The following is a 17,904-nucleotide window of genomic DNA, read 5'->3' on the forward strand; positions in this document are numbered from 1 at the left end:
AATTATGGTATATATAAACTATGGAACACTATTCAGCCATATAAACAAATGAATTCCTGTCTTTTGCAACTAAATGGATATAACTGGAAACCATTATGCTTAGTGAAATAAGCCAGTCCCAAAAAGACAACTACCATGTATTTTCTGTTTGTAGTATTTAACAGAGTACCAAAAATGGTAATGTATAGTAGTAAAATCGATATTTTGATATTCAATGATTGTTTACAGCCCTTGTTTCTTCTGTTGAGGAACAGTGTGTTTTCTTCTATGTGCTGAACTCTTTACTTAGTGTAGGGTTAATCTATTAGTATGAAATAACCTCAAAGCAGATCGTTGTAAAAATAAGACAGGAAGGAGGAGGAAGGGTGGGAGCACAGGTAGGCAGGAAGGTAGGGTGGAAAGTATCTCTATGTTCATAAATCTGTACATATGAATTATATGGAATATGTTTACCTTAAAAAATGAAGAAAAAATTAAAATTCTGTAATAGAAAGAAACCCCATGAGGCCGGCACTGTGGCGCTGGCCTGAAGTGCCAGCATCCCATATGGGCACCGGTTCGAGACCCAGCTGCTCTACTTCCAATCCAGCTCTCTGCTGTGGCCTGGGAAAGCAGTAAAAGATGGCCCAAGTCCTTGGGCACCTGCATCCTAGAAGAGGCTCCCAGCTCCTGGCTTCAGATCGGCGCAGCTCCGGCCACTGCGGCCAATTGGGGAGTGAACCATCAGATTTAAGACCTCTCTCTCTCTTGCTCTGCCTCTCCTCTGTGTAACTCTTTCAAATAAACAAATCTTTAAAAAAAAAAAAAAAACCTATTTTTTGTGATAAAAGATTGATTACGTGACCTAACATCACAAAATAGTACGTTTAGTATGACAGTAATGTTGCTAGCATCATATTGATTTTGATGAAATAGTCCTAATAAGTACTTATTAGTCCTTGGAGGGATTCAGGCAAACATTCAGGGCCTGACAAATTTAGAAAGTAGAAAAATAGTAATTATTTGTTCTAATAAACCTAAAAAACTTTATTCTTTTTAAAAAAGATGATAAACAGCCAATTTACAAGTGCCTTTTCAGAATAAAGTATCATGAAAAGATTATAGCTATTTTTAAAATAATGCTACCATTCTTCCACTTATCAAATATAATTAAATGCAGAAAAAGTGCTACCATATAAATTGCTTTAATTTATTTTTATAAACGAAGAGGTTTTTTTTTCTTCTGTGAACACTTACCATCCACTCAGAAATAATAACATCCACTTTTTCTACTGGAAGACGAACTTCTTCAATCTTTCCTTTAATTAGTGTAATAGTATCTTCAAGTTTGTTTAGTCTGAAAATTATCATAATGAACTGGATTAGTAAATGAAACAGATTCTGAAAGGCAGTCAAATTACATAATTTCTTGCCAATGGTTCATATTGTTTTGTGGAACAAAAAAAGTATCTTCAAAGTTTATTTTCTGTTCATCATAATTATTTTTTGGACACCAAAAAGTGTTTCTGGTTGATACAGCAATACACTGAAGCAACATTTCAAACTGCTTCCTGAAAAGAAATCCTAATTTTATTAAGAATACATGTCAATAAAGTTAGTATTTTTTTTTAAAAAAAGGAGGTTACAGACAGATCAAAAACATAACAATTTTTTTAAGTTTTTTTAAATTAATTTGAAAGGCAGAGTGAGAGAGATGAAGAGATGGGTGTTGCGGGGAGGAGAATGAGGGGGAGAGAGAGAAAAAAACAGAGAAAAATCCTCCATCTGTTGGTTTACTCCCCAAATGGCTGCAACAGGGCCAGGCTGAGCAGGGGCCCAAACACTTGAGCATTGTACTGTTTTCCCTGGGAGATGGAATGAAAGCAGAGCAGCCAGGATTCAAATTAGTGCTCCAATATGGAATGCTGGCATCACAGGTGGCAGGTTAAACAACTGCACCAGAATGCTGACCCCAATAAATGTATGGTTTAAAGAGAAGATTTTTTTAAGCTCTGAGCTCATGTGTAAAAATAGGTAAGCCCTGCCCTATTTACTTCATAGGCTATTTCACTATGAATATCAAATATTTTTGAAATGTAATATTCAAATACCTATTGATAGAGTATTTGAAAAAACTAGCTACTAGCCTGGAGTTTCTTCAGGGTCTCCCACATGAGGCAGGGGCTCAAGCACTTGGGCAATCTTCAGCTACTTTGCCAGGCGCATTAGCAGGGAGCTGGATTAGAAGTGGAGAAGCCGGGTCTCCAACTGGTGTAGCAGGAGGAGGCTTAACCTGCTATGCCACAACGCTGACCCCCAACAATCTGTCCTTTAACTGAATGTCTGGATCAGACACTGGAAAATTAAGGCCTTTCAGATTATGATCCAGTTTTGTACAGCCACAAACGAAGGAGATATTTAAGAGTAGTAGTAGCAGCAACAGAGATAATCCTCAAGGCTTAAAATATTTCCTATCCCACCATTTACAGAAAAAATACACCATGTCATGCTTTCGACCACTGCGGAAGCACAGCAAAGAAAATTAAAGATGCAGTTGGAAGACTTAATCTAGAGTTAAATGGGTACCAGAAAAAGTGGAAACATTTGAGGAGCTGAGGGAATTTTCTAGAACTGATAAAAATTAATACAGACTAAAAAAATCTAATGAATCTCAAAGAAAAAAAAAAAAAAACCTCAGACATTACAGTGAAACTTGAGGAAATCAAAGACAAAGAGAAAAGTCTTCAACAAAGACAAATTTCCTAAAATGGAGTAAGGATTGTTCTAACAGGTCTCTTACCAACATCAATAATATAAAGCCAGAAGACAATGGAATGATACTAATGAGGAATTAGAAAAAGATTTGGTGATGTTATTCTTAAATTGCCAAGTTACAAATATTTTAGACTTGTAGGTCTTATGGTCTCTTTTGCAACTATCCAACTATGTTCTGTAAAAGCAGCAAGAAACAATATGTGAGCAATAGGGCATGGCAGTGGCCCAGCTTTATTTTACAAGAACAGTTTCTGGCTTACAGGCTTAAGTTTACTGACTCCATACTACAGCAGTTTCACTAGCAACTTAAAAATTCTATATACAGAGAAAAATAACTATAAGAAAAAAGGCAAAATACCTTATCTGACAAAAAAAAAAATTGATTAAATCCAAAATACAGGCATTCTTTGGCCAGAGAAAGGAGGGTATTAAAAAACAAACTAGGGGGGCCAGCACGGCAGCGTAGTGGATGGGGCCGCTGCCTGCAGTGCTGGCATCCCACTGGGCACTGATTCTAGTCCTGGTTGCTCCACTTCTGATCCAGCTCTCTGCTGTGGCCTGGAAAAGCAGTGAAGGATGGCCCAGGTCCTTAGGCCTCTGCACCGGCATGGAGGACCTGGAAGAGGCTCCTGGCTCTGGACTGGCACAGCTCTGGCTGTTGTGGCCAGTTGGGGAGTGAACCAGCGGATGGAGGATCTCTCTCTTCTCTCTCTCTCTGCATAACACTTTTTTTTTTTTTAATTTATTTAATGAGCATAAATTTCCAAAGTACAGCTTATGGACCACAATTGCCTCCCCCCCCCCCCCCGCCCGTGTCTTCCCTCCCATCCACAATGCTCCCCTCTCCCACTCCCTCTTCCCTTCCCTTTCACATCACAATTAATTTTCAATTATCTTTATATACAGAAGATCAATTTAGCGTATGTTAAGTAAAGATTACCACATTTTGCTCCCACACAGAAACATAAAGTGTAAAATACTATTTGAGTACTAGTTATAGCATTAATTAAACACCTAAGAGTAATTGTGTATTAATTACATAGCTCAACCAATAGTTTTAAGTAGAATATAAAATGCATCTTTTGCATTGTTGTGGCTTCCCCCCGACCTCCCTCCCTCCCATGGCCCTCCCCTCACCCACTTCCTCTCCCCTCTCCCCCCTTCATCACGTTTCATTTTCGGTTACCTTCATATACCGAAGATCAATTTAGTCTATACTAAGCAGGGATTTCAACAGGTTGCACTCACACAACCGAACCAGGTATAGGGTATTGTTCGACTAGTAGTGTTGTTTTTGAGTTTCATAGATAAACATATTAAGGACAGAGATCCTGCGAGGGGAGCATGAACCCAGTGACTCCCGTTGTTGATTTAACAATTGGCACTCTTATTTATGACGTCAGCAATCACCCGAGACTCTTGCTATTAGCTGTCTAGGCTATGGAGGCCCCTTGAGTTCACCAACTCTGTATTTGTTTAGTCAAGGCCATATCACAGTGGAGGTTCCTTCCTCCCTTCAGAGAAAGGCGCCTCTCTCCTTGATGGCCTGATCCTTCTGCTGGAGTGTTGTTCGCCAGGATCCTTCATTTAGATTGTTTTTTTGCCACCGTGTCATGGCTTTCCATGCCTGTGAGACTCTCATGGACCTTTTAGTCAGATCCGAATGTCCCAAGGGTTGATTCTGAGGCAGGAGTGCTGTTTGGGGCATTTGCCATTCTATGAGTCTGCTGTGTGACCTGCTTCCCCCGCAGGATCATTCTCAACCCTTTTGATTCTATCTTTCATTATTTGCTTACACTGGTCTTATTTGTGTACTCTCTTCGACACTTACCCTATCTCTTGGGTCAGTTGTGTATTTATATTTGTCTCTTTACCAAGTGTGCTGGCATTGGTGCCTGCCTCCTTGGTAAGATTGAGTTGAAATCCCCTGGCACATTTCCAGTTCCACCATTGGAGGTAGGTCTGAGTGAGTATGTGCCGTCCTATATATCTCCTCCCTCTCTTCTTCCCACTCCCATGTTCCACAGAGATCAATTTCCTATTAATTTTTAAACGCTTAAGAATGGTTGTGCATTGATTGCAGAGTTCAACCAGTGGTCTTGTGTAGAGCATACCGAGCAACAACAACAACAACAAAAATACTAAAGGAACAAAATAGTAAGTTTTTCCTCAACAGTCTAGACAAGGGCTGCTCATGTCATTGTCTCTCATAGTGTCCATTTCACTTCAATGGGTATCATTTTAGGTGCTCGTTTAGTTGCCATCAATCAGGGAGAACATGTGATATTTATCCCTTTTGGACTGGCTTATTTCACTCAGCATGATGTTTTCCAGCTTCCTCCATTTTGTTGTGAATGCCCGGATTTCGTTGTTTTTTACTGCTGTATAGTGTTCCATAGAGTACATATCCCATAGTTTCTTTATCCAGTCATCCGTTGATGGACATTTAGGTTGATTCCATGTCTTAGCTATTGTGAATTGAGCTGCAACAAATATTGAGGTGCAAATGGCTTTTTTCACCCCTTTAATTCCATTTGGGTATATTCCAAGGAGTGGGATGGCTGGGTCCTGTGGTAGTGCTATGTTCAGGTTTCTGAGGACTCTCCAGACTGTCTTCCATAGTGGCTTTACCAGCTTGCATTCCCACCAACAGTGGATTAGTGTCCCCTTTTCTCCACATCCTCGCCAGCATCTGTTGTTGGTTGATTTCTGTATGTAAGCCAATCTAACCGGAGTGAGGTGGTATCTCATTGTGGTTTTGATCTGCATTTCCCTGATGGCTAGGGATCCTGAGCATTTTTTCATGTGCCTGTTGGCCATTTGGATTTCCTCTTTTGAAAAATGCCTGTTAAGGTCCTTGGCCCATTTTTTTATTGGGTTGTTTGTTTTGATTCTGTGGTGTTTTTTGATCATTGTGTAGATTCTAGTTGTTAATCCTTTATCTGTTGTGTAGTTTGTGAATAACGTCTCCCATTCTGTTGGTTGCCTCTTCGCTTTCCTGACTGTTTCCTTTGCTGTTAAGAAACTCTTCAATTTTAGGTAATCCCATTTGTTTATTTTATCTTTGATTACCCGTGCCTGTGGGGTCTTCTCCAGGAATTCTTCGCCTATTCCGATATCTTGGAGGGTTTCCCCTATGCTGTCAATTAGTTTCATGGTGTCGTGGCGCAACTCTAGTTCTTTGATCCATGTTGAGTGGATTTTTGTATAAGGTGTAAGGTAGGGGTCTTGCTTCATACTGCGGCATGTGGACATCCAGTTTTCCCAGCACCATTTGTTGAAGAGGCTGTCCTTGTTCCAGGGGTTGGTTTTAGGTCCTTTGTCAAATATGAGTTGGTTATAGATGTTTGGATTGATCTCCGGTGATTCTATTCTGTTCCATTGGTCTATCCATCTGTTTTTGTACCAGTACCAGGCTGTTTTGATTATAACTGCCCTGTAGTATGCTTTGAAGTCTGGAATTGTGATGCCTCCGGCCTTGTTTTTATTGTAAAGGATTGCTTTAGCTATTCTGGGTCTCCTGTTTCTCCATATGAATTTCAGCATCGTTTTTTCTAGGTCTTTGAAGAATGACTTTGGTATTTTGATTGGTATTGCATTGAACTTGTAAATTGCTTTTGGGAGAATGGACATTTTGATGATATTGATTCTTCCAATCCATGAGCATGGCAGGTTTTTCCATTTTTTTGTGTCGTCTTCTATTTCTTTCTTTAGTGTTTTGTAATTTTCATCGTAGAGGTCTTTGACCTCCTTGGTTAAATTTATTCCAAGGTACTTTATTGTTTTTGTGGCTATTGTGAATGGGATTGATCTTAGTAGTTCTTCCTCGGCCCTGGCATTGTCTGTGTATACAAAGGCTGTTGATTTCTGAGCGTTGACTTTGTATCCTGCTACTTTACCAAACTCTTCTATGAGTTTCAGTAGCCTCTTATAGGAGTTTATTGGGTCCTCTATATATAGTATCATGTCATCTGCAAACAGGGATAGTTTGACTTCCTCCTTTCCCATTTGTATCCCTTTTATTTCTTTTTCTTGCCTGATGGCTCTGGCTAAGACTTCTAGGACTATATTGAATAGCAATGGTGAGAGTGGGCATCCCTGTCTGGTGCCAGTTCTCAATGGAAATGCCTCCAACTTTTCCCCATTCAATATGATGCTGGCCTTTGGTTTATCATAGATTGCCTTAATTGTGTTGAGGAATGTTCCTTCTAACTCCAATTTGCTTAGGGTTTTCATCATGAAGGGGTGTTGTATTTTGTCAAATGCTTTCTCTGCATCTATTGAGATAACCATATGATTTTTGTTTCTCAATTTGTTAATGTGCTGGATTACGTTGATTGACTTTCGAATATTGAACCATCCCTGCATACCAGGGATAAATCCCACTTGGTCCGGGTGAATGATCTTTCTGATGTGTAGTTGGATTCGGTTTGCCAGAATTTTATTGAGTATTTTTGCATCTATGTTCATCAGGGAGATAGGTCTGTAGTTTTCTTTCTCTGCTGTGTCTTTTCCGGGCTTAGGAATTAAGGTGATATTGGCTTCGTAGAAGGAATTTGGGAGGATTCCCTCTCTTTCAATCGTTTGGAATAATTTGAGAAGAACTGGGGTTAGTTGTTCTCTAAATGCCTGGTAAAATTCGGCAGTGAAGCCATCTGGTCCTGGGCTCTTCTTTTTCGGTAGTGCGTTTATTACTGATTCTATTTCTTCCATGGTTATGGGTCTGTTTAGATTTTCTATATCTTCACGGCTCAGTTTAGGAAGGTTGCATTTGTCCAGGAATCTATCCATTTCTTCCAGGTTCCCCAATTTGTTAGCATACATCTCTTTGTAGTAGTTTCTGATGATTCTTTTTATTTCTATTGTGTCAGTTGTTACATTTCCATTACTATCTTTGATTTTACAGATTTGGGTCTTCTCTCTCCTTTTTTTGGTTAGTTGGGCCAATGGTGTGTCAATTTTGTTTATTTTTTCAAAGAACCAGCTCCTGGTTTTGTTGATCTTTTGTATTGTTTTTTTTGGTTTCAATTCTGTTTATTTCTTCTCTGATCTTTAGTATTTCTTTCCTCCTTTTGGATTTGGGCTTGATTTGCTGCTGTTTTTCTAGTTCCTTGAGGTGCATAGAGAGTTCATTTGTTTGGTTCCTTTCCAGCTTCTTGATGTAGGCACTAATTGCTATAAACTTTCCTCTTAGCACTGCTTTTGCTGTGTCCCACAGGTTTTGATAGGTTGTGTTATCATTTTCATTTGTTTCTAGAAATCTTTTGATTTCTCTTTTAATTTCTTCGATGACCCACTGTTCATTTAGGATCATGTTGTCCATTCTCCATATATTTGCATATGGTGTAGAGATTCTTGGGTTGTTGATTTCAAGTTTCACTGCACTATGGTCTGAGAAGCTGCATGGTATAGTTTCAATTTTTTTGAACTTGTTGAGGCTCCCTTTATGGCCTAGTATATGGTCAATCCTAGAGAATGTTCCATGTACTGGGGAGAAATACGTGAACTCTGTGTCTGTGGGGTGGAGGGTTCTGAAGATATCTATTAGGTCTATTTGGTCTATGGCGTCAATTAGCTCAGTTGTTTCCTTGTTGAATTTCTGTCTGGTTGATCTGTCCATTGGTGAGAGTGGGGTGTTGAAGTCCCCTGTTACTATTGTATTTGAGTCTATATCTCCCTTTAAATCCTTTAGTAATTCTTTCAGGTAGCCAGGCGCCCTGTAATTAGGTGCGTATACATTTATAATAGTAATGTCTTCCTGTTGGATAGATCCTTTAATCATTATATAGTGCCCTTCTCTGTCTCTTTTAATAGTTTTTATGTTAAAGTCTATTTTGTCTGATATTAGGATGGCCACACCAGCTCTTTTTTGATTTCCATTAGCTTGGAGTATCTTTTTCCATCCTTTCACTTTCAGTCTGCGTGCATCTTTGCTGATGAGGTGTGTCTCCTGAAGGCAGCATATAGTTGGATCCTCTTGTTTTATCCAATCTGCTAGTCTGTGCCTCTTTGTCGTGGAATTAAGACCATTCACATTCAATGTGATTACTGTTAAGTACTGTCTTTTTCCCTTCATGTTTCCTGTAACGAGCTGTTTATGTATTTTGAACTTTGTTTGTGGGTTACTCTACATTCGCTTTTTTTTTGCAGTGAAGTTCTTGTTTTTGTATTTCTGTGTGCAGCACGTCTTTGAGCAAGTGTTGTAGGGTTGGACACGTGGATACAAATTCTTTCAGTTTCTGTTTGTCGTGGAAGATCTTTATTTCCCCTTCATTCACAAATGATAGCTTTGCAGGATATAGTATTCTAGGTTGGCATTGTTTGTCTTTTAACACTTGGAATATATCATGCCATTGTCTCCTTGCCTGTAGTGTTTGCGATGAGAAGTCTGGGGTGAGTCTGATTGACTTACCCCTGAATGTGATTTGTCGCTTTTCTCTGGCACATTTTAGGATTTGTTCTTTGTGTGTCACTGAACTGAGTGTTGCCACAATGTGTCGTGGTGAATTTCTCTTCTGGTCTACTCTGTTTGGGGTCCTGGTTATCTGTTGTATTTGTGTGTTGTTATCCAGCTGCCTTTGTTTAAAGTTTTCTGATATTATTTCGTTGAAGACACCGTCTAATCCATTCTCTCTTTCCACCCCCTCAGGGACTCCTATTATCCGAACATTACACCGTTTGATTGAATCTTGTAGGTCTCCGACCGTGTTTTTTAATTTTTTAATTTCTTCTTCCTGCGATTGAACTGACTGTATTATTTCTGGAAGTTTGTCTTCGAATTCTGATATTCGGTCTTCTATTTCATCTGTTCGATTTCCGAGGGATTCCACGGTGGTTTTTATATGGTCAATTGAGTTTTTCAGTTCTAGTATCTCATTCTGGCTTCTCTTTAAGATCTCTAATCCTTGGGCTTGTTTTTCATTCAGCTCTTGACACTGTTTCTCGTTATTTCTAAGTATTCTGATTATTAATTTTCTGAATTCTTTTTCTGGCATGTTTTCAACTTCTTCTTCTTCTGCCTCTGTTGGTTTAGCCTGCTCCATTGGCAAATTTATATTATCTTCTATGTTTTTTTGGTTTTTGGTTTTGTTTTTTGGCATTCCGTCTGGGTGATTTTTCAGGTTGATTTCCCTCTACTATAGGCTGCTGTGAGTCTCTACCAATATTTAGTGTAACCAGGCTGCTCTACACAGCCCGCAGGTAAACAGACAGGGTGGCTGCTCTCTGCCCACTGCAGCTCTGGATCCTGTGCTTTTTCCCCACCAGGAGGCGTTATTCAGTAACTTGAGTAGTCGGGTCTCAGGACTTTGGGCTGCCCTCCCTCGAGCACCCTCAGCTCCACCTTTGGGCTCCGCCTCCGAAGGTTAGTGTGGAGGCAAAGATAGTTCTCCTTTAAGCCCGAATGTAAACAAACAAAATGGCTGCTTCCCGCCCGCCGGGGCTCCGGGGAGGCGCCAAGAGACACTGGCTTACTCAGTCTCTCAATTAGTGTCCCTGAATCGTGCACTCTCACCGCCGGCGCCACTCACTCTGTTCCCGTTCTCTATTTCCTCTCCCACTCAGTCGTGCATGTCCCAGTGTCCGTCCCAGGATGTGTTGGGGGAGGGGCGGCGGCAGCTGTGCCGCGGTGCTGGGCGAGTGCCCCGTCTCACCTCGGCCTCCAGTGCTGGTGCGTACACGCTCCTGCTGGTGTCCTGAGTCCCAGGCGTCCGCGTCCTCCCCGCGTGTCCACCCCAACACCCCAGTTTGAGGAAGGGCTTAAAAACTACAAATTTTCATCCCTCTTTGAACCTTCCCTTAGTGGACCTTCGCTGTGCTCCCTCCCTCTCTATTCCGCCATCTTCCCCCTCATCCCATAACACTTTCAGATAAATAAATCTTAAAAACTAGGAAAAGGTTCTAGCCTTGCAATGGCTGCCTACCCACCCTTCATATAAAGTAGCAAGATAGAAACTGCCTGACAGACTGGTAGAGACCAACAGGCAGAGGGGAAAAGAGGGAAAATTCCCATTCTCTGGCTGTTAGCAGTGTTTCTAACAAACACCTGTCCTTTCACAGAGGAGACCGTGGTAGGAGAAAAAGCTCTAAGAACACCTTTCTTTTCTTCTCACTGAAAGGCCTTCTTATGCTTCTATGGCTGCCCGGAAAGATGAAGTACTCACCAGGAAAGTAATGAACTTGAAGCTGTGAGTTCCTACAAAGATGACACAGGTAGCTGCAGAACAAGTTTGTGGGCCCAGATTCTGAGTGTATTCAGTGAAAGAAATCAGATGTATATTACAGAGAAATACCAGAAAAGCCTGGGGAAGCACTACTGGCACCGATTCTCAGGAATACCAATCAAGGAGCTATAGCACTCATTTTACATTACCTAACTAGAAGGGCTTACTCGGGTTGATGATCAATACCTAAGTGGTTGTGAATGGATGCTTGCAAGTAGCATGACAATTTATCTGCTACTGAGAGTAAAAATGGGTTGCAGGACACTTACCCCAATAGCAGTAACTGCCCCATTCTCTCCCATATCTATAAATAAAATCCTGCTGAAGCAACAGGGACTGTTAGCCACATGATGTTTTTGACATACAGAGAAAAGGATAATCAGTGGGTGAAAAGACTTGTGGACAAAACAATGATCAGCTCATTGAGAGGAGCTTCTTTGGATGGTTTTTGAAAAATGAAGTGAAAAAGAGAAGCTAAAAGGGATTTCTAGTGGGAAATTATTAACAAGCTGTGTAGGATACAGTACAAATCCTAGCAGTCAGTAGTATTTGAGTAAGCCTGTTGTTTGCATAAATGACTGCAGAAAACAATAAAATGAGAGAGACCTGAAAAATATATGGCAAGTAGGTATAGACTGAGGAGTAACAAAACAGCTCATCACAGGGCCAGCTCTATGCTGTAGAGGGTAAAGCCGCATCCCATATGGGCGCCAGTTCAAGCCTCAGCTCTCCACTTCCCATCCAGCTTTCTGTTATGGCCTGGGAAAGCAGTGGAAGATGGCCCAAGTGCTTGGTCCCTGCGCTGTGTGGGAGACCTGGAAGAAGCTCCTGGCTCCTGGCTTCAGGTCGGCCCAGTTACAGCTACTGCAGTGATTTGGGGAGTGAACCAGTGGATGGGAGACTTTCTCTCTCTCTCTCTCTCTCTCTCTGCCTCTCTGTAACTGTGCCTTTCAAAATAATTCAATCTTTAAAAAAAAAAAAAAAAACACCACGTCATCATGAGGGACATTCACTGGGTGGAATTCATCTCCCTGTCTCTCTCTTTCTTTCTGCCTTTCAGAATGATGGAAAGAAGGAGGGGGGTGGGGGGAAATGAAAAACAAACCTGAACCACTACTTCACAACACACACAAAAATCAATGCCTGTACAAACTTATGCATATTAAATCTGTGTTTTATGTACTTCTTTTATATGTATATTTAAGATGAAAGTTAAATTCTTATCTAAGTTTTTCAAAAGGATACTTAACACAATTCCTTCTGATAAGATTACTAAAGTAGCATACAATTAATTACTTATAGTTAATTAAGGCTTTAAAATCATAAACACTTCAAAGAGAAACAAAATGCAAGTTTCTTAAATGAGCAAAATATTCCCAATGGCCTAGAAAAATCTTCAGAATGGTCATGTTGCAACAAGATCCGTGTTTTCTAAGAGGCCACCTGCTCAGGCTGGTTACTGTCTGCTACAAGTCACAATCCCAAATGCATCAGTAATTACTTGTTGTTCAAATATGAATATAACAGGAAAGATACGATTTCAGGGAATACACAGTAAAAGAAAAAGCTCCATAAATCCTAGTACTTTCATAATGAAACAGCTCAACACCGATATCAACTACATAAATAACCTCTTTCCTAAGACTGTCAATCACCATCTGATTTTCCATTCATGAAAAATACTACAGATTTTATATATATATATGTATATATATATATATTGAAATTATATATCAAACGGCAACTCACTAAACCTTCCTTCAATATAAAAGCATCCTAAATGAATCCTATCTTTGGAAACACGAGCTGAAAAACCAGCATAGCTTTGTTTGATACAGAAATGATGTATATATTTAAAGAGCATTTATATTGGATTACCTGAGAATTCCTTAAAAACTAAATTACCAACTTTTTCTGAGTGGAAATTCTGTTAGAACACACACTTTTTTAGTGTCCATCTTAAAAGTAGCAACTGAACATTTACATAATGGTACACGGACATCATCATGATTAATTACCATACATTGGGCTTAGAGACATAAAGTGCAAGCCCTTAAGAATATGGTCTGGCCAGTGCCGCGGCTCAATACGCTAATCCTCCGCCTTGCGGCACCAGCACACCGGTTCTACTCCCGGTTGGGGCGCTGGATTCTGTCTCGGTTGCCCCTCTTCCAGGCCAGCTCTCTGCTGTGGCCAGGGAGTGCAGTGGAGGATGGCCCAAGTGCTTGGGCCCTGCACCCCATGGGAGACCAGGAGAAGCACCTGGCTCCTGCCTTCGGATCAGCGCGGTGCGCCGGCCGCGGCGGCCATTGGAGGGTGAACCAATGGCAAAGGAAGACCTTTCTCTCTGTCTCTCTCTCACTGTCCACTCTGCCTGTCAAAAGAAAGGGAAAGGGAAAGGGAAAGGAAGAAAGAAAGAAAGAAAAAGAAAGAAAGAATATGGTAAAGAATATGGTCTAAAGGAGACAGGACAGTAAGCAGGCAGGGCACTACAGGATCTCATATGATAAACCTCAGAGACATCTGAACTTGGCCAGGAAAACAGCACCCACAAAGATGTTTAGAGGTCTGGAGGAATGCGAGTGCATACAGCTGCCTGCATGTGAATGTATGGGAGATGAATGGCAAGTTTTTTTTTTTGTTTTTTTTTGTTTTTTTTTTTGACAGGCAGAGTGGACAGTGAGAGAGACAGAGAGAAAGGTCTTCCTTTTGCCATTGGTTCACCCTCCAATGGCCACCGCGGCCGGCGCACCACGCTGATCCGATGGCAAAAGCCAGGTACTTATCCTGGTCTCCCATGTGGGTGCAGGGCCCAAGTACCTGGGCCATCCTCCACTGCACTCCCTGGCCACAGCAGAGAGCTGGCCTGGAAGAGGGGCAACCGGGACAGAATCCGGCACCCTGACCGGGACTAGAACCCGGTGTGCTGGCGCTGCTAGGTGGAGGATTAGCCTATTGAGCCGCGGCGCCGGCCACAGGAATGGCAAGTTTTAACAACTATGCACAGCTTAGTTCAATGACAGCGATACAAGGTAGTGCGCAAAGACAATGCTGGGAGGTATTCAGAGGTGATGGTAAGAAGTCTAGATTTTACTTAAAGACAATGAAGAGCCAGCCATTTCACAATCCTTAGATTAAAAAATATAGAATGAAATTTGTTCTCTGCTTTTGTACAATGTGACTTAGACAAAATATATTGTCTATTCTAAGGAACACAGGGATATTGACAAGTGAAGAGCATAAAGTATTATGCGAATTTATATGCAGAACACATCATCAAGTAAACGCTACTTAAAATTAGTGACAAAAACAACTCTCAAGTTCACCTAGAATACATGAGTGATAACCGTGTTTTTAAAAAGCATATAAAGGAATTAGTAATACCCTAATAGATTTAAAAATATAAAAAAGTAATATTACTTTGGTTTCATCACTTTATTATCATCCAAACACACATATTTATTACGATTTTGTTTCTGAAGTGCACTGAAATAACATAACTTAAATTTTAATACAAAATCTAACAAACAAATGTATGCAGATTTTGGAGAGAATATTGAGGAACCAAAGATTCTGGTCACTTAATGGGAGGCAAAATTATAATGCAATCATATAAGATGTGACAAAGGACCGAATGGTCAGAACTCATCAGGAAAGATGACAACGGAGGTGGTAGGAGGGAACCAACCCCTCGAGTGTAGAGGTATGTAAAGTGGGCCTGACAAAGGAACTAAACAAGTACTGAAGGAACTGTAAGCTGACATGGTCTCCCTCTCCTCCCTTCAAACAGAAAACCTGTATCAGTTCCTTTTATTAAAGAATGTGGTCCTCCAGTCACAAATGTAAACAAAATGCAAGGATCCTCAACCACAAGAGGCAGGGGCAAAAGGATGCACATCCATGAAAAATAAATACAGCAGGCAGTGAAAAACACAGGTCAGACCTGAACGCCTACCATGGCTACTCCATACACTGGCCCCACCCCAAATGCATCCTTTGTATTTTCTGGTGTGTGTTCTTAGGACACTTACTCGTTCATTTACTCATTCACTAAGTATTTTATAACGATTAACTCCTATGTGCCAGGTACCCTTCCAGGTGGATGAGGCATACTGGTAATCAGAAGAGAGAAAAATCTCTGCCTAAACTTTGGGAGCTTATATTCTAGTGACGCTTACATCTCTGAGTATTTCATTTCCTGTGACCTAACACTTTTAAGACTATAGAGAAGAGGGATCTTTAAGAAGTTCATAGAAATGTATATCATGAAAAACTATGCATGATTTCAGATTTTTTTGCACCAAAACAAACCTATTTTTATATTTCTTCTTCCTCTTTTTTTGACAGGCAGAGTTAGAGAGAGAGAGACAGAGAGAAAGGTCTTCCTTTTTCCATTGGTTCACCCCCCAAGTGGCTGCTATGGCCGGCGTGTTGCGGCTGGCCCGCTGCGCTGATCCCAAGCCAGGAGCCAGGTGCTTCCTCCTGGTCTCCCATGCGGGAACAGGGCCCAAGGACCTAGGCCATCCTCCACTGCCTTCCCAGGGCCGTAGCAGAGAGCTGGACTGGAAGAGGAGCAACCAGGACAGAACTGGTGCCCCAACCGGGACCAGAACCCAGGGTGCCGGCGCCACAGGAGGAGGATTAGCCTAGTGAGTCGCGGAGCTGGCCTTTTTTTTTTTTACTAAATGTACCAGTCATCTCTGACAGCAGTATTATGGGTATTTTTTGGTTTCTTTTTATCCCAACACAAAAACTTTTTTCCTTTCATCCTTTTTTATTTAAAGGAAAGGAGAACTGGGTGGGAAAGTCAGTCTGGCAGCACTAAGAAGAATGGGTAACAGAGAGCAATGGAAGGTAAGGACCAAGTACAAGCAACAGCTCAGTTAAATGCAGACACATGAATGCAGGTGAGGATAAAAGAATGTACGTTAAGGCACAGATTTGAGAAACATTTAGGATACTCAATAAAATTCTTTCTCCAACTGATTTGTTGAGTAAAGGAAAAGCAAAGATCAAGTACAAATCCCAGGGTTCCGATTAGATCTCTGAGAAGAGAGTTAACACAGCAGGTCTGTTCTACTCAGTTGTTGCTTATTTCTGTGGCCATGGCAATGACTCTCCATCAAAGTCTAAAAACCAGAACTCCTAGAACATTCACATAGTTACTGGGTAGCAATTTACTGATCTGAAGCAGTGGGCAAGCCAGGTTAACAGCATGAATGAAGTAAATATGAAAATTCATGATGTGCACCTGGTGTCTTATTTGTGTTTACATCATGGCTGGTCACATGACAGGTATATTCCGGCATTATGAGATGTCTATTAAGAACTATGAATACTTAAGACACAAGCAACCTTCCCTGGATAGTGCCCCTCACATGTTTTCCTTAGGTTTGAAGCTGGAGATAAAAGCATAACTTCAGTGACTCTTGTAGAGAAGGAGTGATGATGTGGGATTCTGCACCTGCCTCTCTGCCTCTGAGTGTCTTTCTTGCTGTTCATGTACTGCATCCTTTGCTGAAACAAATATCAGGTGTGAGTACAGCTTTATAGAGAGTTGTGTGCGTTTTTCCAGTTGAACCACTGAACTAGTGGGTAGTCATGGGATCGCAAAGATAGGCTCACTGAGCAGACAGGAAATTAAGAGATCTTAGGGGTGGGAGGGAAAGAGGAATTAAAATCAGTTTCCTTACAACGTGCCTTGCTCACTTTCATGACTTGCAATACAGTCATATGGCTTTTGAACAGAAAAATAGATGGTTTTACCATTTTAGCCACATCAGTGGTTCAAGATTCTCTTCAGCTTTAATTCACTTTAAGAATTACTGATGGTATATTTTGTGACAATGTTGTGAATCTTATATGTAAGGTCTTTAAATATATGCAAAAGGAGTATTATGAAAAAATTATGCACGAATTTCAAACTTCACTACACCAAAAACAAAGTGATCTTTTAATTCCATTTTCTATGAGCTTCTGAAGTACCCTTGTAAAATTATTATCTTCAGATACCTCAGGTCTACTCAAATACCATTACTAAGTATCTACCCTGTATCAGACACTTAGCAAAGTGCCGGGGATAAGAAGAAGAAGCTAAAGCTCCTGTCCTAGAGTCTGGAGAAGGACACTTACATAAGCACTATAACAGATCAAAATACTCCCTAGGTTTCTCTTAATCTTCCTTCCTAATAGTATTCTAGACACAGGCAATATAAAAGATTGCATTCTTAATGTCAAACTGAGATTGAAAGCACTGCATTGAGGCTATTTGATTTGAATGGATCAACTTTCTCATGAAAACTTCTCTGCAACAATCCATGAGTCTAACTAAATGAGTTATTCTATGCCCGTGTCAATGAGAAACCAAAGGCAAACAGAGTAATGGTAAAAATATTACCAGAAGCTATTTCTACTTCCTGAGGGTGAACACAGGATGCAATTGTCTGGCCACTGAATAGCTTTGCTATCCTTAGGTAAGTTTATGTTTCTGAAGTGATCATTCACTGTTCAGTTCAATGTAGAATAACAAGAACAATTTCTTTCCCTTCTATAAATCATTTTGAGTTCTATTTGTCCTTACTAACATAACATTTTAGAAAAATCTATATTCTACTTTAATCATTTCTGCAAACTCAGCATAGCCAGATTATTCTTAAACCCTAATGTCCCCGTTTATATCATCAACCCAATTCGAATTCTAATCCTATTCTAAACTCATTTCTTTAGAAATGTCAGGTCATGTTTTTAAATAAAAACATTTTTAAATAAAAACATGAGGTAAAAATTATAATTATTTTGAACACAACTCAAAGATTGTCAGTTGCACATTTATTTTTTTTACAATTTTTAAATGATTTATTTCAAGTAGATCAGACTCTACTTTTTACATATTTGTTGAAATAAAATTAATAAGCAGCAAGCCATACAT

At 40.4% G+C, this 17,904-nt stretch overlaps 1 protein-coding gene across 2 annotated transcripts in view; it reads right to left on the bottom strand.

Moving 5' to 3' along the window:
- PRMT3 (protein arginine methyltransferase 3) overlaps nt 1–17,904 on the bottom strand; it is a 157,258-nt gene that overhangs the window by 98,633 nt on the left and 40,721 nt on the right. For both annotated transcript variants that reach the window (XM_002708975.5, XM_070072461.1), the window contains exon 10: nt 1,237–1,336. In XM_002708975.5, the coding sequence (XP_002709021.1) occupies nt 1,237–1,336 (100 nt within the window). The remainder of the gene's footprint in view (nt 1–1,236; nt 1,337–17,904) is intronic.

The sequence above is a fragment of the Oryctolagus cuniculus genome, chromosome 1, assembly GCF_964237555.1.
Source record: "Oryctolagus cuniculus chromosome 1, mOryCun1.1, whole genome shotgun sequence".
In the NCBI taxonomy this organism is placed as follows: Eukaryota; Metazoa; Chordata; class Mammalia; order Lagomorpha; family Leporidae; genus Oryctolagus; species Oryctolagus cuniculus.